General features: G+C 41.4%; 1 protein-coding gene across 1 annotated transcript in view; it reads left to right on the top strand.

Moving 5' to 3' along the window:
- The first annotated feature begins 1,714 nt into the window (after nucleotides 1-1,714).
- The window catches only part of LOC126201769 (odorant receptor 2a-like), a 37,579-nt gene continuing 16,302 nt past the window's right edge, over nucleotides 1,715-22,991 (top strand). The window contains exon 1 of the mRNA XM_049936815.1: nucleotides 1,715-1,753. Coding sequence (XP_049792772.1) covers nucleotides 1,715-1,753 — 39 coding nt within the window. The remainder of the gene's footprint in view (nucleotides 1,754-22,991) is intronic.

The raw sequence follows: 22,991 nt of genomic DNA, 5'->3' as shown, positions 1-22,991 counted from the left end.
CCTTTACAACCGTCTCTGGGTCCAGGGGGAGTTTCCGTCGCAATGGGGGGAAAGCATTGTCATCCCAGTTTTGAAACCTGGAAAGACCCCTCTGGAGGTGGACAGCTACCATCCCATTAGCTTCACCAACGTTCTTTGCAAGTTGCTTGAACGGGTGGTGAGCCGGCGCTTGAATTGGGTACTGGAGTCTCGGGGCCTTCTGGCTCCGTCTCAGGGTGGGTTCCGTAAAGGCCGCTCCGCCACCGACAATCTGGTGAGCCTGGAGTCGACCATCCGTACTGCCTTTGCCCACCGTCAGCACCTGGTCGCTGTCTTTTTCGACATGCGGAAGGCGTACGATACGACATGGTGTCATCACATCCTTTCTACGCTTCATGGATGGGGTCTTCGGGGCCCTCTGCTGATTTTTATCCGCAATTTTCTGTCGTATCGTACCTTCCGTGTGCAAGTCGCGGCCTCATATAGTTCCTCCCACGTCCAGGAGAACGGTGTGCCACAGGGTTCTGTTTTAAGTGTCTGCCTGTTTTTAATAGCCCTTAACGGGCTCGCTGCGGCCGTAGGAAATTCTGTCTCCGCTTCCCTGTATGCTGACGACTTCTGCCTTTACTATAGCTCTATTGGCATTGCAGCTGCTGAACGTCAGCTACAGGGCGCAATCCGCAAGGCGCAGTCTTGGGCTGTAGCGCATGGTTTTCAGTTTTCGGCTGCCAAGACCCGCGTTTTGCATTTCTGCCGGCGCCGAACGGTCCATCCTGCGCCGCGGCTTTATCTTGACGGTGAACTTATCTTTTGCACATTCTCCTACATATTGAGGTGGTGCAGTGGTTGTCATAATGGTCTGGTTTTCGCGATAATCAGGTTTCAAATCCCTGTGTGGTAATCTAGGATTTAGAGTTTCTGAATCACTTGAAGAAATTTCTTCAGCCATCTCGAACTCAGCTAGTTCGTTCTTAACGACATCGTTGTGCACGAGGCGCTACTCTCTAACACATCAGTATCCCAGGTACTTCTGCAATCTGGAGTTCACATCGTACACATTTCTGGTGATCATATATAATGCACATTTCTGTAATTACTGTACAATTATTCGTGTACTATCATGTACTTAACGTTTCGTACTAAGTTCATTCCACACACAAGTGTGTCCACGTTCTAAGTTTTCGAAACGTTTTTTGTTTGCTTACAAGAATATGATTTTCAGATTAAATAGAAAAGAAAACTGATGATAGGTGTCAGCATATTTACAAAAATGAGAATGTTAATGGGAATGGTTGACTGGCAGTAAGATATTACAAAAAATAATACATCGATATAAAAAGTGTGGATAAAACTACAAAAGGAGCCGCTGATTGCTCTGGAAGGTAATAAAAACTGTGAAACACTTTCGTATTGCGTTGATATTAGACTGAAACTCACATAAGTTCAAAACAATAAGATTCCAGCATAGAAAGGACACACACTGGAAAATTTGGCTGTTTATTGGAGGTTCCCAAAATTATACCAGTCATTAAAAATCGTCAAAAACTTGTTTTATATATAATTTTATGTATTTCAGATATAATACGTAACAAAATTACACATTTTGTGTAATACTTGACCGAAAGTTTACTATAAGAAAGCTATAATACTAATTTGTTGCTCATTTTGTTATAGATCTGTGGCCCTTTTGCAGTCTTCAATGAATGTGTCTATATTCATTCTCTTATTCATCAACATGGCAAACCTGTGCTCCAGCTTGTTCGTCGCCGCCGTAGTAAGTATTTTTCCATTTTACTTATAAAAGTAAACGTGACGTAGATTTCGTTATAAGATGGGTGGATCGAAAACAAGACTCCCTGTAAATTGCACAATACGTTTTTGTCCAAATTTTCGTAGCCGAACTGAGAGGGGAGATGGACAAATCGGGCATTAAATTGACCAGCGTGAGATCTAGTTTTGGAAAAAAATTTAACTGCTAGAAAGTAATCAGGATAACGAAGAAAAACTTAATTAACAGCTTGAGGGAAAATGGAAATATATCGTGCACAGCTGCTGCTAGCTATATAAACGAAGTTTGAAATTCATCTTTTCAGGGCCTAGACACTTTGCATAACAATCTGTGCTGGTATAGTATTTGATTTTAAGATGGCTACCTTCGAATAAAGTACTAAATATAGGTCACTTCAGTAAAGTAGGCATCAGGAAGACAAATGAGATATCAAAAAGTTTATCTCTTAAGGTCTAGTTATTTTCCGCAGAAAAAGCTACAGCTGTGTGATATTTAACTGCAAAATGGTTTCGAAGTAAGTACTAAATTCATGACGATTAGGGAACAGAAGGTCTTAGGAGAGTAGATGACTGTCAATAAGATAATGCTTTCTGAACGAACCTCAAAAATAAAAAAAAAGGTTGAAGAAATCTGTCAGATGTTTTGAGACACGGTTTTTCTGAAAGTAAGAAATAAAATAGATTAGAGAAACATTCAGTTCGCCAATTTTAGACAAATCATTTAACAGAGTATTTGACCTACTTTTCTCAATTTTTGTGCTTATTGTTATACTAACTTTTAGAATGGAGGACCAATGAGTGGTTAAGGGACTGGAACGAATCCAGGGGGAGCGGTATGCGTTTTGTGTCCGTCGCTCTCCTGATACATTTATACCAAACGGACACGCATAACACTAAGTAATTCAAAATGATATATTATTTGGTGATACCAAATACAAATTCTCGAAAGAAAATTATTAAATTTGTGGGGTATATAAAATTTATTGAGTCTGAAGTGAGAATTCACTCCCAATGACGTATAGAAATACTGCAGAAACAATCAACTGGGTTGAATAGAGTTATACGAGGATGTTTTCGATCACAACTTAATGCTGAGTATTCAAATTCAAATCTTACTCCCGGAAAAAGAAGAAAGAGCGGACGTCACCTGGGAGAAAACATAGGGCTGTTCAGACGTCTAATTCGAAACGGTTTACTTCCCCTCCGTTCATCTGTTGAGTGTGACTGTAATTAGTATAGTGTGGTGTCATGTTTGTGTTGGATAGCGAGAGAAGTGTAAGGATGGAATCCTGTACCACTACTCCTCTAGGACAGAACTAACGAGTCGGCCTGGTTTAACGTGTGCATCCGACAAATGGATCATCATCAATATATGCGCTCACTTCATAAGCCATTGCAGAGAGGTTTAGAAGCTAGTAGAGAACATTCATGCAAAGTCTTGCGATCAGCAACATTAGCCACGATATGACCTTCACTTCCCGCTCAAATAATGGCGGTGGAAGTTTCCTTCACCACCAATAATCGAAGCGAGTACCTCGAAGTCGAGCGCTGCTGCACAGACGTCCTTTAAAGTCCTATGCTATGGAAGCTCTTTTGTTATCAAACAGGAGGTGAAAAGAAAACACAAATAACAAAAGTCTGTAAGAGAGAGACTACAGAAAAAGAAACACAAAACATACAGAAAAGCATCTTATAGGGAGCATTTCTAAAATCCCGTAATGAAGCCCAACAACGTGAAAAGATTATTTGAGAGATGATGATTTGAATAGGAACACATGTATGTACCCATTCACTGCTATAGAAACGCACATGAAAAGCAGTGTGTTCCACTTCCTTAAATCTGGTGGATGAAAATGTGACTGTAATTTCCTGTGTCTGTATCTTAATAACTAATAATTACGTTTGTAACAAATTACTTACTGTCACGAGTGATAATCGCTGTTGTTTTGGTTGTTCAGGGTGGCCAGAAGCAGTATGAAAAGCTTGTAAGCTTTTGCAGGGGAGGTTGTGCTGGCAAATAGCTGTTAAGAAAAAATTTCGATACGTTGCTCCATTCACGAGTTATTTAGCATTGAAGTTAGCCAACCAGATTGTCGCGCACGCAAATTCAAGCAGTCTGCCAGAGACAGTGTCACCAAACGTGTTCATCATATGGTTTCCTCAAACCGAACAGGCGTGCATTTTGCTCACCTTGCTTGAAAAGGCACATTTTAAATGGTAATGAGCATTTCAACAAGTGGTAGCTCGCGTGCCCACAGACGTCGGAGCATTATCGCATTTCAACGTGTGAAAGTGCTTGAATTTGTCCGTGCCATGACCATATTGGCTAACTCCAATGCTAAATAACACGGCTCAAGGTATCGATTTTTTTCTTAACAAGTATTTATCAGCATACCTCCCCTGCAACACCTTTACAAGCCTTTCAGGCTCTTTCTGATCGCCCTGTAGATGTGGGATTGTGGAAGTGTCTAATGTAAAGATTATTCATTTTGAAAACATTCATAGTTTGTAAATGAAAGTGCGTAGAACAGGAGTACTATGAAAGCGATTTAACCTGGTAGTTATATACCACGGGAGTTGTCCGAGTGACAGCACATCAAGCAGTTCTGAGGAGGTAATCGCCTTGCCTAATGAGTGTTATTTCTGAGGAAGCCAATACAATAATGTCTTTCAAGAACGTCAACATGAATAGGTGAACGACGTACGCAACTGCGGTGTTAAGTGGGAACTTGCAGTTTTATTCGCAAGAGTATAGTTGCAGAATGTTTGGACTATCTAGTTCCTTTGCTGTATGAATGTGTGACATTCATAGCTATTTGGATTAATTTCTTTTGATAAATAATCTACTTTCCATATATTTCACTACAAGAGAGGTAAGAGTTTTGTTGATGAAACATCGGGACACGGAGAACAAGCCTGTTACAGCAGAAATGGATTGCAACATTTGACATACCATTAAGTGCGACGAATTTGGTAAAAGCATGGTACTTAATTGTTTGCGACAGGTTTGCATGTGTTGGCCAAAGCTACGAGAACCCCTGTATTTCAAATGGGTGATAAGAACAAACCATTCTTCTCCAGATATTAGTGCGAGTATTATATTGACATTGCTTGATTCACATTTTCCAGGTCAATTGACCTGTGTTTTCCAACCCACCCTGTAGAGTTTTCCCCGTTGATTAAATACACAGGTCGTCAGTGTACTATAAAACTGTTACTTTAGGTGACAGAGTGTCATGCGGGTCGTATGTAAACATAATGACGGAAACGGAAAGTGTTCACCATGGAGATCGGTCCTATACTTATCAGTGTTTTGGGAGGTGTTTATCACAGAACGGATATTAAACGACTAAACTTTGATTCCGTACAGAACTGATATCCACCATCAAGATCAGTGTTAAATGTGACCGCCAACAGCTGCGAACACGCTCTTATGTTTATTATGGCTTGGGAGCTGACAGCCTCTGAATGTCATCTTGAGGATGAGGATATTAGTGCGAGTATTATATTGACATTGCTTGATTCACATTTTCTCAAACACTTGCTACGTCATTTCATGAAGATTCCCAGATGTAGGCTAGCATCAAAGTGCACTTCATCCTATCGCAACCCGGTGACGCTCTTTGGGCACAGATTAGAGGAACGAGCAGGCCAGTCTAGGATTCGTACATACCTCAAAGCGATTGTGATGTGAACTGCAGTGTGAGAGTTTGCATTATCCTGCTGGAATTTGTCATTTGGTGCTCTGCTCACGAAGGTTGTGACAACAGGGTTTACCGTTCTTTCCACAAGTTGGCGAGTATTCAGTCTCCTCTCAAAGATTACCAAATCAGTAGAATGTTGTCATATTCGGCATCTCACCACGCCATGACTCTGGTTTTGGAGAAGTATGGATCTCGAGAAGAGCTGCTCCCTGTGAGCAGGTTGTCTACGGACAGGTTGACGTCGATCTGACCGCCACAAACAGAAGGGTGGTTTGTCGCTGAGCACCACCGTATTCCACTCAATATATCAGATGACTCTGCCTCTTCACCGTGCATGCGTCTGTGGTCTTGGTTGGTGTCAACGGTAAACGACGCATGGCAGTCTGAAATCTCAACTCAGTTTCCAGTAATCAGTTCCCCACTGTTTGTGACGACACTCTGCCTGTAATGCCAGGATGTAAGCTGTCGTCATCACTCTATTCGTCGGAGCGAGTCGAACAATGAGACGATCTTCTCGCGGGGTAGTCTTTCTGGAAGGACCAGTGCGTGATGGTCGCAGCCCTCCCCCCGCCCTCCCCCACCTGTTGTGCTGAGTCCATCTTTTCACCACTTGTTCTGCAGCCATTCTATTACAGGTGACTGTCTACGGGATCTGTCTGTACAATGTGAGTACACAGAGTGTGTCAAACATCAGTGTGATGCTCCCATGCCACCTTTGTTAACGTCCAAATGATCGTGGTAAGCTACAAGTACATGCACACTGAGTTGACGAAAGTCTTGGGGTAGCGACATGCATATATGCGGATGGCTGTAGTTGCGCGTACACAAGGAATAATAGGGTAGTGCATTGATGGAGCTGTCATTTATACTCAGGTGATTCATGTGAAAAGGTTTCCCACGTGATTATGGCCTCACGACGGAAATTAACAGACTTTGAACGCGGAATGGTAGTTAGAGCTAGACGCATGGGATATTCCATTTCGGAAATCGTTAGGGTATGTAATATTTAGAGATCAACAGTGTCAAGAGTGTGCGGAGAAAACCAATTTTCAAGCATTGTGTGTACGTGTATTGAACCGGGGACGTGTAAACGACGGAGAGGCTTCGTGTCGTTGTAGCCCTCAGTGGTTGACAACCCCACAACAGGCTGCAGCAGTCCACCCACCTCACCGTCACCCCACACTGAATCCGGAGTTATCGTACAATACAGACCCCCCCCCCCCCCCAGTGGACTCCCGCCCCACCGCCTGGAGACGCCTCATACCAGACGAGTGTAACCCCAATGTTTGCTTGTTATAATAATTATGATGTATGCATACGTGGAGACAGTGTCTGAGCAGCAATCGCTGACATAGTGTAACTGAGGCGGCATAAGTGGAACCAGTCCACATTCACCGAGGCCAATGGAAAACCGCCTTAAAAACCATCCACAGGCGCCCGGCACACCGGATGTCGACACTAACCCGCCGGGCGGTTTAGTGCCGCGGACCGGCACACCTTCCCGTTCGGGAAGTAGCGCGTTAGAACGCGCGGCTAGCCAGGCGGGCAATTTCAAGCATTACTTCTCACCATCGACAAACCAGTAACCGACGGCGTTCACATAACGACCACGAGCAGTTGCGTTGGCGTACGTTGTGTAACATACAGGCAACACTGCGTGAAATAACCACAGTCGTCAATGTGGGATGCCAGCCGAAGTGGCCGAGCGGTTCTAGGCGCTATAGCCTGGAACCGCGCAACCGATACGGTCGCAGGTTCGAATCCTGCCTCGGGCATGGATGTGTGTGATGTCCTTAGGTTAGTTAGGTTTAAGTAGTTCTAAGTTCTAGGAGACTCATGACCTCAGAAGTTAAGTTCCATAGTGCTCAGAGCCAGTTGAACCATCAATGTGGGATGTACGACGACCGTATCCGTTAGGACAGTGCGGAGATATCTGGGGTTAATGGGCTATGGCAGTAGATGTCCGACGCGTGTGCCTTTGCTAACAGCACGACATCGCCTTCGGTGCCACTCTTGGGCTCGTGACCATATCATTTGGACCCTAGACAACGGGAAAATTGTGGCGTGGTGAAATGAGTCCCGATTTCAGTTGGTTAGAGCCGATGGTCTGGTTTGAATGTGGCGCAGAACCCACAAGCCATGGACCCATCAACAAGGCACTGTGCAAGCTGGTTGTGGCCCAATAATCATTGTCTGGAAACGGTGATGTTCGACTGCATCGCGATCATCTGCTGTCATTCTCGGACTTCATTTTCCCAAACAATGATATCACGTCACTGGGCCGCAACTATTCACGATTGGTTCAAAGGACATTCTCGACAATTCTAGCGAATGATTTGGCGACCCAGATCGCCCGACATGAATCACATCAAACATTTATGGGACGCAAACGAGAGATCAGTTCGTGCACAAAATCTTGCACCGGCTACACTTTTGCAATTATGAACTGATATACAAGCAGCATGGCTCAGTATTTCTGCAGAGAACTTCCAATGATTTGTTGAGTCTATTACATGTCAAGTTACTGCATTATGCCGGAAAAAAGCAGGTCCGACTTGATGTTAGGCGGTATCTCATGAGTTTTGTCACCTCAGCGTATGCTAGGCGCGAATAGCGATCTCCATTTGAAAAATTCTGTTAATGTGGCCAAATATATTCATTCCTGGTATGTGGGAAAATGGATCTTTTCTGTGCTGAAAACATTGCAAATGACCTCTAATAAGGATGAAATTCTCATCAACACATGCCACGGTTATGGAAACACTGGAATATCAGTTTGGTAGTTTTCGGTCAAACTGTACGAGGTGTAACACCTCACTTTTCCGTCAGTGGATGTTCAAGAGAAGGCTTGTTCACAAATATATTTCCCCTCTTTATTACCAGTGGCCTACGTGAATGCAAGTGAAGCAGTGGCAACGTTGCTTGTTGGCGCAAACGGCCACGGCACTAGAGTCGGGATGGCTACATAATTCTGTCCATGACTTCCAGCTCCTCATTAACTCTCTTCTTCCGTGTCTCGCAGCGTTCCGCGCTGCGAAAGACAGTTATTCAGGCCTTTGGCAGAGGGTCGCATTAATGTGACTGGACAGTATAGCTGTATAGATGAAGAGACTGAGAAAATGTATGATGAGATAAAATAAAATAAATTATTCAACACAACAAGGAAGGCAAAAATTTAACGATGATTGAGTGTGTGTGTCTGCGTATGGTGGTGGAGGTGTGGGGAGGGTTGGGGGTGTTGGGGGTTGGGGCAGGGGATGGAATTCGACACTAGGAAAATGATGAGAAGTAAGTTTAGTAGGAGAACAGGGAATAGGTGAAGAGAGTGGCAGGGGAAGCTTTATAGCGGAATTTTACAAAAACATATATTAATCATTCCTAATAATTGGTTTAAAAACAAGGAGAGCGTTTTATATGGATGGGAGACAGTGAAATAGTGAAGGCAGTAGAGGAACAACTAACAGGAAGCAGAAAGACATGGTCCAATAGAAATATTTGGATAATGCATGAGATTTTGTCCTTAACTAATGAAAGACGAAAACATTAAAAGACAATAAAGGCAGAGGGAAAGAGGGAATAGTTACGTTTAAGAAGTGGGGCGGGTAATAAGAGCAAAACTGCAAATCAAGAGTGTCTAGAGGGTAAATATAAAGCTGTAGAGGCATGCAACAGTATGGGAGTGCTAGGCGCCGAATATAATAAAATTAAAGAGAATGTAGAAGAGTTAATATAAAGGACGGGAGATGAAAATGAATGTTAGAGGAAGTGACGAAGAAGTGGCTGAATATATTCGGGAGATGAAATACAGTGAGCGCAGTGTTTGATGGAACACTGAAAGACCTCAGTAGAAAAAAGGTATCTGGAGTACATGACTCTCAATCATAATTATTAAGATCCTTGGGAGAAAGAACCATAACAAAACTGTTGGTATGCAGGATATATGAGTCAAGCGAAATATCCTCAAACTTTAAGATTAATGTAGTAGTGTCAGTACCAATGAAAGCAGGTGTTGACAGGTGCGTGTATTACCGAGCCATCTATTTAACAAGTCTTGGTTGCAAAATATTAATCCGCATTATTTTCGGATGAATATAAAGGCTAGTAGAAGCCCATTTAAGGATGAAACATTTGGAATCCAGAGAAATGTAGTAACACACTGAGCAATACTTACCGCACCACTAACGCAGATTTAAAAAAAGGCAATAACCTTTATAATATCTGAAAGTTAACGAAAAGCTTTTAACGATCTTGACTATTGATATCAGGGACAAAAACCAGGAACTCATAGGCTATCCACAGAAACGAGACTGTAGTTGCAAGAGCAGAAGGACAAGAAAAAGAGGCAGTACTTGAGAAACGAGTCAGACGGGTATGTAGCCTGTTAGCCCGTCCTCCATGTTATTCAATTTGAGCAGGCAGTACAGGAAACCAAGGAGAAATTTTTAGTAGGTATTCAAGTTCAGGAATAACAATTAAAAACACTTTAATTCTGTCAGAGACAGCAAAATACGTGGAAGATCACTTGTATGGAACAGATAATGTTTTTAAAACAGATTGTAAGAGGGACATTGGAAAAAAGCGAAACAAGAATAATATAATGCAGCTGAATTCACTCATTTGATGTTCAAGGAATTAGATTAGTAAATGAAAGACTAAAGGCAGTGGTCAAGTTTTACTATTTAGGCAGTAAAATAGCTGACTTTCACAGAAGTAAAGAGAATGTAACAAAAAGACTACAGCATCATCAGCAAATAGTCGTAGACTGCTGCTAACCCTACCCGTCAGATCATTGACATTCTTGTGTTATTAAACTAAATATTATTTTCTGTTATGTGAACTCAACAGTAAATGGTCAGCATTGAGTCCTATTTAAATACGAATTAGATTAATATTTCTTAGTAAAACCAACTGATTTGTATATAAGTACAACATAACTTCTGCACAATTTCAGTGCAGTAATGTGTTCATTGAAAATTTGTGTGTGTGTGTGTGTGTGTGTGTGTGTGTTAGTATAACCTAACTTCTGCACCATTTCAGTGCAGTAATGTGTTCATTGTAAATAAGTATTACAGTAGTTGTATTACCTTATAAATAAATAAAAAACTTTTTTATTTTAAATTCAGTGCATTAGTATTTGTAAAATGACTCTTAGTGTTCATTAAAAAATGACGATCATTCCACTTGGGACCTGTGGAATGGTACATTAGCTTATTTGTTTTAGTTGTAAATATTTGTCATGTATTGTTGTTTTTCTGACATGTTCCACATCCTGGAGGACCTCCTCACTACGGATCAATTGGAATGAAAGTAAATCTAATCTAATCTAATCTAAACTAATTTGTTTTTGTAATTACAGTACACCTTGCAAAGTGGTACCTGAAATATACAGGGTGTTACAAAAAGGTACGGCCAAACTTTCAGGAAACATTCCTCACACACAAATAAAGAAAAGATGTTATGTGGACATGTGTCCGGAAACGCTTAATTTCCATGTTAGAGCTCATGTTAATTTCGTCAGTATGTACTGTACTTCCTCGATTCTGATGATCAAATTGTAAATTTTCACAATCAACATGTGTGGGCTGACGAGAATCCGCACGCAATTGTGCAATCACGTCATCAACACAGATTTTCTGTGAACGTTTGGGCAGGCATTGTTGGTGATGTCTTGATTGGGCCCCATGTTCTTCCACCTACGCTCACGCTCAATGCAGCACGTTATAATGATTTCATACGGGATACTCTACCTGTGCTGCTAGAATTTGTGCCTTTACAAGTACGACACAACATGTGGTTCATGCACGATGGAGCTCCTGCACATTTCAGTCGAAGTGTTCGTACGCTTCTCAACAACAGATTCAGTGACCGATGGGTTGGTAGATGCGGACCAATTCCATGGCCTCCACGCTCTCCTGACCTCAACCCTCTTGACTTTCATTTGTGGTGGCATTTGAAAGCTCTTGTCTACGCAACCCCGGTACCAAATGTAGAGACTCTTCGTGCTCGTATTGTGGACGGCTGTGATATAATACGCCATTCTCCAGGGCTGCACCAGCGCATCAGGGATTCCATGCGACGGAGGGTGGATGCATTTATCCTCGCTAACGGAGGACATTTTGAACATCTCCTGTAACAAAGTGTTTGAAGTCACGCTGGTACGTTCTGTTGCTGTGTGTTTCCATTCCATGATTAATGTGATTTAAAGAGAAGTAATAAAATAAGCTCTAACATGAAAAGTAAGCGTTTCCGGACACATGTCCACATAACATATTTTCTGTCTTTGTGTGCGAGGAATGTTTCCTGAAAGTTTGGCCGTAACTTTCTGTAACACCCTGTATAATTGACCAACGTTGAGATGAAATCTGATAAGATCCCGTGAGCGACAATGGCGTTGCATAAAGTAAGTAAATCGAATCTGAAAGTGTGTCTGTCATACGTGAAAGCGATCGAAACATTTCAGGATACCACATCAGGACTGAAAATCTTTGATTAATAGCAGTTTGGTACTCTAAGGCCATCTTCAGCTAACATTAATTTACAATTTGCATTGTCTTTAGTGGGATAAACTGACGTTGGTGTTCGTATTTGGTGCGCTACTTCAGAAGGTATCACGACAGGTAAGTCGGAAATCCAAGCAGAGCGAAAATTCGTTCTGGGAAGAATCAGTACTGAGAGAATTTTTCTTAAAAAAGAAAAAGAAAGACTAGTAGCAGTCGAAATGTTGCCCCATGTAGCCGTACTGTGTTGACTCGGGCACGGGATGATTTATTTGTTGTATAAAAGCTGCTGTAGATCATCATCGGTGTGTATGTCTCGAGGTCTCGTCAAACTTTCTGAAAAGGCTACTTCAGCTGTTATTAAGTGAATAGGAACAGGATACTTCTGGCCATGGACGTCCGTAGAAAGTTATCCAGCGGGGAACCAAGACTCTATAATTGCTATTTTTGGTGTAATTTCAAGATGTTCCTTACAAGGAGTAAATTTTACAGATGACGCACAACACTGATCACACTCCAGAGAATTCTGGAAGTGTTTGGGAATTCGGTGATGAATGCAAAAACAAAAGAAAGAAGAAAAAACAGCTCTGAGTACACCATATTCCAGGGAAGAGACGGGGGAGGGGGCAAGTGACGCTTCCCTTTCCTCCCCACCCTGGCCCTCATCCCCACCCTTCTTGCGGACGCCTGTGGATCCAACTATAGATTGCTGGCGGACATTGGATCGAACAATGCCTATTCACGGGTCAAAGTTTGTACTTGATCCATTCGAGCGATTGGCCGAGATAATCGATAAGACGAATCAGACTCTCGCTATATCAACGAAACTATATGCAACGTTTTCTCTAGAACTGACTGTAGATATCTGTTTTTGAGTCGAGTGGAATCCCTTCAATTCGAGACTAGGGTGCCGGCCTCGGTGGCCGAGCGGTTCTAGGCACTTCAGTCCTGAACCGCGCGACTTCTACGGTCGCAGGTTCGAATTCTGCCTCGGGCATGGATGTGTGTGATGTCCTTAGGTTGGTTAGGTTTAAGTAGTTCTAAGTTCTAGGGGACTGATGACCCCAGATGTTAAGTTCCATAGTGCTCAGAGCCATTTGAACCATTTCGAGACTAGAAAGGTTCCGTGACTAGCTAGACTACTCTTCCTGAAACTTACCCGTAAGTTGTGAATACCGTAGTGTCCCGTAAATGTTTTAGAGGCATACCACACATCAGTGGCTGCATCTGTGTGTGAGATCCACAAAAACGTTTTTAGACAATGTGATTCTCCACACAGTTCAGATAAAGACAGATTTAGGAGACTATGCAGTTCTAGTACAAGATTCAAAGAACTGCTCTCAAAAAATATTCTATTAGTTATCACTCTCACTACTAGTTTGAGGCTGCTCACAAATAACTCTCTTGTGCAAACCTCTTCGTCTCAGAATAGGTGTTGCTCTTACACGTTTCACTGCCGTACAATTCTGTGCTTGGAAAGTACATTATCAGAAATTTCTTCTTCAAATTAAGGCTGTATTTGACACCAGTAAACTTCTTTTGTACCTCTTTGCCTGTGCTAGTCTGATTTTTATGTTCTCCTTGATTCGTCTCTCACGCCACACCTTAATTTGCTTCTAAGATTGCGTCTATTTCGTCTTAAGTTTATTGCTAATCACATTTCTGACACTCTTAAATACACTCTCCGTTTTCCAATTTATTCTCCCTCCATATTCAGTACTCATTAGACTGTTCATTCCATTCATCAGGTCCTGCAATTCTCCTTTGGTTTCATTAACGATACAAATGTCACCAGCAAATCATTTCATCCAGAATTTTTAGTCTTACTCCTCAACTTTTCCTTTATTTCCGCATTTTTTTTTTTTTTTGATGTGACCCTTGGACAATAGTGTCAAAAGGATCCATTCCCATCTTACATCCTTTTTAGTCCAAGCACTTTGTCCTTGCTCTTCCACTCTTGTTGTTCCTCCTTAGTTCTTGTACATAATATTTACTGCCAGATTTTTGCTATAGTCATTCCTATTTTTCTCTGAATCTCGAACATTTTGCTCCATTTTCCGTTGTCGGACGCCTTTTGTAGGTCGACAAATCCAACGTAAATGTCTTGATTTTCCTTAAGTTTTGCTTCCACTATCAAACGCAACGTCAGAATTACCTCTCTGGTGCCTTCACCTTTTATAAACCAGACTCATCGTCATTTACAGATCGTATATTTTCTTTTCCATTCTTCTGTATGTTAATCTCGTCAACATTTTGGATGAACGAAACGTTGAGCCGATTGTAAGATGGTTCTAGCTATTAACTGCCCGTGCTATCTTTGGCAGCTGATGAATTATACTCTACGAAGGGGTCTTGATTCTTCTTGCATCTTGTTTCCATTCCAATGGGCCAACGTCAGAAATGCCTCTCTGCTACCTTTATTTTTCCTAAAGCATTATCGCCTTCTAATAGTTCCTCATTTTTCTTTTCCATTCTTCTGTATTGAAAGTCTGATGGTACGTCTCCAGTCAGATATTCTACACACTATCTTGAATAGTTGTTTGGTTACCAATTACCCCATTGATTTTAGAAATTCAGTAGGGTTGTTACCTATTTCCTCTGCATTATTTCATCCCACGCCTTCTAAATCCCTGCTAAACTCTGACTAATACTGTATCTCCCATGTCTTCCTGTAACATGTCATCAATCAAACAGTACTCTCACACACAGAGGACTTCAGTGTACTCTTTCCACGTAGCCGGTCTCTCCTATGCTTTTTAAAACGGAATTACAATTGCAATTTTAGTTTTGATAACTTTTTTTTTATTTCAGCGAAGGTTCTTCGACAATACCATAGGATGAATCAGCACTTTCGACGACCATTTTGTTTTAGATTTCTTCACGTTTTTGCTACAGGCATTTCACTTTGGCTTCAGTGCAGTTCATATTTCTTACTAAGTGACTTATATGGCTGTATTTCTGTCTTTCCCTCAGTACTTTGCACTCGCTTCTTTAGTTGACCAATTGAAGTATTTCTTCTTTTATCCATGGTTTGTTAGCAGTTTTCTCCATTATACCTATGAATGTCTGTCCAACCTCTATGATTCCAAGTTTTAGATCGCTGTATATATAGCCTGTAATGCATATAGCGGTATTAATTATCGCAATATCTACGGCCTTAGCGAACTTCAAACGCATTTCATTATTTCTCAGCACTTAGTATCCTACTTCTTTCACTTGTTTCAGACGATTCTCTTAAGCTGCATCCTACTCTTCATAATCACTAAATTGTGATCCTATTCTGTATCTGCTCCTAGATACGCCTTACAGGCTAATAGCTGACTTCGTAATCTCTGTCTGACCATTATATAATCCAGCTGGGATCCTGTCGTGTCTCCGAACCTTTAACAAGTAATCCTTTTCATCTTTTGATATATGATCGTTGTGCTCGCTGTTCCTAAGTAAATTTTTTTGCAGAACCCAATAGGTCTTCCTCCTCTCTCATTCCTGCTACCAAGCCTACATAATCGCGTAAATCTTTCTTGTATTTCTTTTTCTACTACGACATTCCATTTCCTCTTGATTATTTGATTATCATCTCCCATTACGTGCTGATGCCCTATTTACTTTCTCTCTCTCTTCATTCTCTACTTGTGGCGGCAGCATGTACGGCTGAACTATTGTTGCTATCGTCGGTTTGCTGGTGCTGTTTTGCTACCTGAGGACATTCATATCAGTGATTGGTTCATAATATATCACTTACTGCCTTACTTTCTTATTCGTAACGAATCCTTCTGTTGTTAGAGTATTTTCTGCAGCTGAATTCATCTGATCAGAAATCTATATCTCCTTTCTATTTCACTTCACTGACCCCGACTATATCTAGACTGATCCTATCCATTCCTCTTTTCAAACTTTCTAGCTTCTCTACCGCATTAAAACTTTTGCTGTCCCATGCTCAGACTCGTAGAACGTTAACCTTTCGTTGGCTGTTGCATCTTTTTCTCACGGTTGCCTCGGCGTTGCAGACCTCCGCATCTTTGGACAATCGAGAAATCATAAAGACACTCTCAATTGCAAATCATATATCTTGTGGATACAGATTATATGTCATTAACGCAGGGTTTCCTTTGCCTTCAGATGTTGATCATTTCTGGTTCTTTCGCCTTTTAGGGACGATTCCGTACCACAAGGGCAAGAGGTTTTCCTGAAAATCTCCCCGCTACTGTGCCCTTCTTTGACAATGACGTTGGCAGAACGAGGGTTACTACTCATATAGGAAGTCTTCGACCGCCATTACTGATGGTTAACATGCAAAATTTAAGAATTGCCTGTATTTTAAATTTATTTTCGTTTCTACGTTAGTAATGGTCTTGAAAACAGATGACGCGCACGTCGACGACGCCCATAGTGCTGCCTGTATCTTTGGTCATGGCAACGGTTGGTTTATTGTTACTGTTGTAAAAACAGCTCGTGCTGCTGCTGAGTTGGAGAGTTTTGATTCACGTTCCGTGATGGCTTATCTCACCTACCATACTGATGAGGTAGCTAACAAAGATTTTGGCAGATCTTGTTATTATTATGATAAGGCCAAGATTCTCCGTGCACATAGCAGACGAAGAGTAAAGAGTACTGAAAGTGTTTTCATTTGGTTTAAGGAGCATGGGTGTTGTGAAAATGCAACTGTAACTGGCGACTGTGCTGTTTATCATCATCAATAAAGGTGATCTTCATGTCTTAAAAGAAAACACATTGATGTTGCCGAAAGACGAGAAGTGATTCATCTTGGTGTTGTAGCTGTCTGGGTTGTCCCCGGACAGTAACAACAACCTTGATGAGTCCTAGTAGCTCCGAAAGGCTCGACGTTTTGTCGTACTAGGGTGATCAGCTCCTGAAGAATTTGCAACAATGGGCTCATGTTTGATGTACTTTGAAGAACAATGGAGGTCATATTATACTTGGTGCACAAAGCCGACAACCTAAAATTAACAGCATTCAGATTTTTGAAACGAATGTCATTGTGTATCTAAAGGGAAAATGGAGGCGGTGTAGTCGTCGTACTGGTAGTAAACAAGCAAGTTAAATCAATCGGAACAGAAACTGAAGTTGTCTGGACAAGACGCAATATCAAGAGAGCACATAAGCTAATAACTGAATCCTTCTGTCGACCACCAGACGCGCCCCAGATGTAACTGAAAATTTCAATTCATAAGTACATATATTCCACAATTATACTGTCATTATTGGAGGACACTAATGATTGTGTAATTACATGACATAGTTACATGTTTTAAGGGGTGTGTAAAATAATACTAAATACTTTCTCTGAAAACTATTTACACCAGATATTTTTGACGAACACTCACGTCGAAAATACATTAGATATAAAGGCAAGAAATGAAGGCTTGACATCTTTGAGGATGTCTGCACTGAAACAGATGTCAGTGACCTTGAAACAGTTGCAGCAACAATGGTTTTTAAAGTGAAAAGTGCAACTTAAACAGCTACAAAGATTTAAATGCTCAGTAAACTAGACAAAAATGCAGGCGTTTCATATAGGAAGGGGGACCTCAGGTCACTTAGCAGTGGAAAGGAGCATGTAGCATAACTGTGGCGCAAGCTTGGAAGAATATTTGACGAAACGCTGGATACATACGCACACACCAGAGCGGTTCACGACTGGAGAGACCTTCCATGGTATTCAGTCTCTGCAAACAAATTTCCAAAGAGACCCTGAATGCTGAACAGTTGTGTGAAACAAATCATATGACTATATAAAGAGAGAAACTAGTTGAAATATATTTGATTGTCAGAAACGCTAAACTTGAATCCTTCAATGACTGTAATAGTAGAATCTTAGAGAAAAATTTCTTTCAAAACACAAAGAAATTCTAATCATAAGTGTAGGCTGTTAGCAGCACGAAAATTAATGGCCATACACTTACGGATGACTTGGGAACTAAAACTGAGGGTAGCAAAGCCAAAGCAGAAATGCTAAACTCCGTTTTCAAACGTTTCTTGATTAAAGAGGAGCCAGGATTATTGATACAGTCTTATCCTCGCAACATAGCATAGTTGAATGTCTTACAGGTAGATACTAGTGTCAACTGCGGTGAGAAATGGATGAGATCGCAAAAACTGAATAGCTCCAAGGCGTGACGGAGTCCATGTCAGATTATAAACGGAAAAGAAGAAGAAAAAAAACAACACATACGTACAGAAGGGTGGGGGAAATGACATACAAAACTAACCTCGAATAGCTTAGAAATCAGTCGGTAGTAGAATCTTATTATATACTCTGATCTCAAACATAATGAGGCATCTCGAACAGAATTACGTTGTCCATGTCAACCAGTTTGGATCCACAACGGACTCGCACTTTACTCTCATGAGTCATGAAAACTATGGATGAAGGCAGTCGGATAGTTGTAGCATTTCTTGACGTCCGAGAAAAATATGACTCAGAACCGCACTAACGCTTGTTAATGAAAGTACGATCATATGGAGTGTATAACAAAATTTGTGACTGGGTTCAGCATTTCTTGGCAGAGAGGACGCATCACGTTATGCTGGATGGAGAATCATAGACAAATATAGAAATTTTTTCAGGCGTGTCTCAGGGAAATTTGTTGGAACGCTTGATGTTCATGCTGTATATTAATGATTATTTTTGTATTATTTATTTACACGTCTAGTTCCGTAGGACCAAATTGAGGAGCAAGTCTCCAAGGTCATTGAACATGTCAGTACATGAAATTACAACATAAAAGTAATAACACATAAAATAAAATGTTTATGAACCCAGAAAAAGTCAAGGCATAAGTTTAAGCAAACGCAATCAACAATATTACATGAGAATTAGCTTAATTTCTCAAGGAATTCTTCAACAGATTAGAAGGAGTGACTTATGAGGAAGCTCTTTAGTTTCGATTTGAAAGCGCTTGGATTACTGCCAAGATTTTTGAATTCTTGTGGTAGCTTATTGAAAATGGATGCAACAATATACTGCACATCTTTCTACACAAGAGTTAAGGAAGTGCGATCCAAATACAGATCGGATTTCTGCCGAGTATTAACTGAGTGAAAGCTGCTAATTCTTGGGAATAAGCTGATATTGTTAACAAGAGACGACAGTAAATAAGATATATATTTACAGGCGAACGTCAAAATACCCAGACTAGTGAATAGGGGTAGCAAGAGGTTCGCGAACTTACACCACTTATTGCACGAACTTCCCGTTTCTGAGACAAAAGTATCCTTTTACCCTATGGCATAAGCGAATGAAAATAAGCAAAGTGGACTAATTTTCGTGTCGAACGATCACTTACTTCAGATACCGTTCGAATAGTAAAAATGGCAGCATTGAGTCTTTGAACAAGATCCTGAACGTGGGCTTTGCACGACAGTTTGCTACCTATCTGAACACCTAGAAATTTGAACTGCTCAATTTCACTAATCATATGCACATTCTGTGAAATTGTTGAATTGTGTGTTAGAAACCATAAAAACTGAGTCTTATTGTGATTCAGCGTTAGTTTATTTTCTACAAGCCATGAACTTACGACATGAACTGCACTATTTGAAACCGAGCCAATGTTCCACACAACATTATTTACTACCCAAATAGTGTCATCAGAAAATTACCCACAATTTATATAAATAAGGAACAGGAGTGGCCCCAACACTGGTCCCTGGAGCATCCCCCATTTGGCCATATCCCACTAAGTCCCCAGATCACAGCCATTTTAAAGAATAACGGCAGAGATATTGCAGATGATGCAGTTATCAATGATAAAGTACGGCCTGAAAACTATTGCACAAATGCTCCATGAGATCTTGATAAAATTTCAGAATGGTACAAAGAGTAGCAACTTTATTTAAATGTTCAGAAATATAAAACTGCACAATTCACCAAAAAAAGAAATGTAATATCCTGTGACTACAATATCAAAGAGTCATAAATGAAGTCAGTTATATCATACAAGTACCTTGGCGTAACAATTTATGGTCATAAGAAATGGAATGATTGATCACACTTTCATTTATAGGTAAATTAGATGGTACTTTGGTTGACTAGTAGGTCGCTCGATAAATACAGTCGACCTAAAAAGGAAACTACTGACAAAACTTTCGTGGGATCCATTCTGAAATACAGATCAAATGTGTAGGGCCTATACTAAATTGGAATAATGGAGGATATAGAACGGATAGAAACAGTGACTGCACAATGGTGATAGGTTTGTGTGAAGGGCGAAATGACGTCATGGAACTGTCGATCATCTGAACTGGAAAGACGCTTGAGGATAGACGCCACCTATCCAGTGAAAGCCTACATATAAAGTTAAAAGAAACGAGTATTAAGTCAATGTCCTGGAATGTACTGCAGTCCCCTATGTTTCGCTACCGAACACACAGCCATTTCAGCTTGCATTCTGCCCACGCTCCATACTGGTTTGGGGCCGGAAGAAACACTGGTACGTGGTACACAGTGTTAGTCCTTGCTATCATGCACTTCGCAGGGGTTTGCACAGTATGGACGTAGTTGTAGAAATGATGACAGAAGCGATATCAGAAACCAGGCGCGAAGTAGTCATTTGTTCAGACTTGACGGTAACGCTTGATGTGTTAAACGTTTGGCGTTTTCACTGCTGGATTTAAGGGACGAATTGCGGTATCCATATTTCAGAAAGTTGTAAAAGTCTGTAACGACCACACAGCTCTATTTTTGAATACCGTGTACTTTTATTGTCTCTTAAGGATGGGTGGTCGCGCCTGCTATACTGCATGACCTTGCTACAATACTGAGTGGCTATCGTAGCGTCTAGCTACGAACTCTCAAAGAGTAATAAAATTTACATTTACAGAACAGCTTTTACTCAGATCGAACTTCTTTTGAAGATGTTAATCTCGCGTGAATCTGATTACTATTACGGCAATCATAGTTATTCCGGAGAATTTAATGGAAATTTATGGGGGTAGTTCTATGTAGGAATAACATTTAACACTTTAGTTCACACTCACCTTAATCATCATTTTTGTAATTAGATTTTCTCACTAAGATTTTCTCAGTATTTGCAACTGATCTGGGAACCAGTGCAAACTCGCCTTCACTATTTTACTTCTGAAAAAGAATAATTACGGCTTCTAAATTCTGCCACCAGAAAACCTGAAGGGACAAATTTTGAAAATAGTTTTATTCATTGAACCTGAAATAGCTAATAAAGTTATCTTTCAATAACTGTAACTGAATGGTACTTAACTTCGGTGCACTGTCACGTGTGGCACTTGATATACAACACCTAACAGAATGCAATCCAATTAACTTCTGATACGAGATTTAACCAACGTAGTCCATGGCTGTCAGTGCTCAATTTGGCTGTTATACACACTCTTGACGACGAGTAGGACGCTCAGACAGGTGTGGCGTCGAAGCGGAAAGTGGTCGGAATTTGTGAGCGCCATCTTGGGGCTGCTGCTAGAGCTCAGAAGTCCCGGGCGAATGGTTGTGCATGTGTGGCGTGACCTTTCGTGGAATTCGTTATGTACCCTTGAGCCTGGTTCGCAACAGAACCTTACTCAACCACTGCTTGCTGCCTACTACCTCCACTCAACCTGCTGCAAATCTGTTCCAAAGAAAAAGTGTACCAAAAAACGGAAGAGAGAAGGCCACCTGCTAACCATATAACGATGCTCTCTGCTGGGCCAGAGTACCGCGCGTTTTTGCGAAAGGAAAGGCAATCCAGAGACGGAAACGAGAATGGAAAAAAGGTGGCATTTAAAAGGCATGATGGCTTCCCCATTTCGGTAGTTGATAACACCCTTTGCTTTATAACAAGCTATTCCTTTATCAAAAAGAGATCAGACGTTCACAAGAATGAGTTTTGCAAAGTCATATGTGTACAACATTCTAATGAAGTACACAACTGCTAATTGTAAAATAATTATGTAATTCAGTATCAAACACAATGAAATAATCATTAATAAAATATACACTAATGGCCATTAAAATTGCTACACCACGAAGATGACGTACTACAGACGCGAAATTTAACCGACAGGAAGAAGATGCTGTGATATGCAAATGATTAGCTTCTCAGATCATTCACACAATGGTGGCGCTGACATGAGGAAAGTTTCCAACAGATTTCTCATACACAAACAGCAGTTGACCGGCGTCGCCTGGTGAAACGTTGTTGTGATGCCTCGTGTAAGGAAGAAAAATGCGTACCATCACGTTTCCGGCTTTGATATAGGTCGGATTGTAGCCTATCGCGATTGCACCTTATCGTATCACGACATTGCTGCTCGCGTTGGTCGACATCCAATGACTGTTAGCAGAATATGGAATCGGTGGGTTCAGGAGGCTAATACGGAACGCCGTGCTGGATCCCAACGGCCTCGTATCACTAGCAGTCGAGATGACAGGCATCTTATCCGCATGGCTGTAACGGATTGTGCAGTCAACAGATGGGGAAGTTTGCAAGGCAAAATCCATCTGCACGAACGGTTCGACGACGTTTGCAGCAGCATGGACTATCAGCTCGGAGACCATAGCTGCGGTTACCCTTGACACTGCATCACAGACAGGAGCGCCTTCGGTGGTGTACTCAATGACGAACCTGGGTGCACGAATGGCAAAACGTCATTTTCTCGGATGAATCCAGGTTCTGTTTACAGCATCATGAGGGTCACATCCGTGTTTGGCGACATCGCGGTGTTGTCGTCATCGCCATACTGGCGTATTACCCGGCGTGATGGTATGGGGTGCCATTGCTTACACGTCTCAGTCACCATTTGTTCGCATTGACGGCACTTTGAACAGTGGACGTTACATTTTTAGATGTGTTACGACCCGTGGCTCTACCCTTCATTCGATTCCTGCGAAACCCTACATTCAGCATGATAATGCACTACCGCATGTTGCAGGTCCTGTACGGTCCTTTCTGGATACAGAAAATGTTCGACTGCTGCCCTGGCCAGAACATTCTTCGCATCTCTCACCAATTGAAAACGTCTGGTCAATGGTGGCCGAGCAACTATCTCG

This window comes from Schistocerca nitens, chromosome 1, assembly GCF_023898315.1.
Source record: "Schistocerca nitens isolate TAMUIC-IGC-003100 chromosome 1, iqSchNite1.1, whole genome shotgun sequence".
Lineage (NCBI taxonomy): Eukaryota > Metazoa > Arthropoda > Insecta > Orthoptera > Acrididae > Schistocerca > Schistocerca nitens.
Note: the sequence above shows the minus strand (reverse complement) of the source record. Positions and strands in the feature narration are given on the sequence as shown.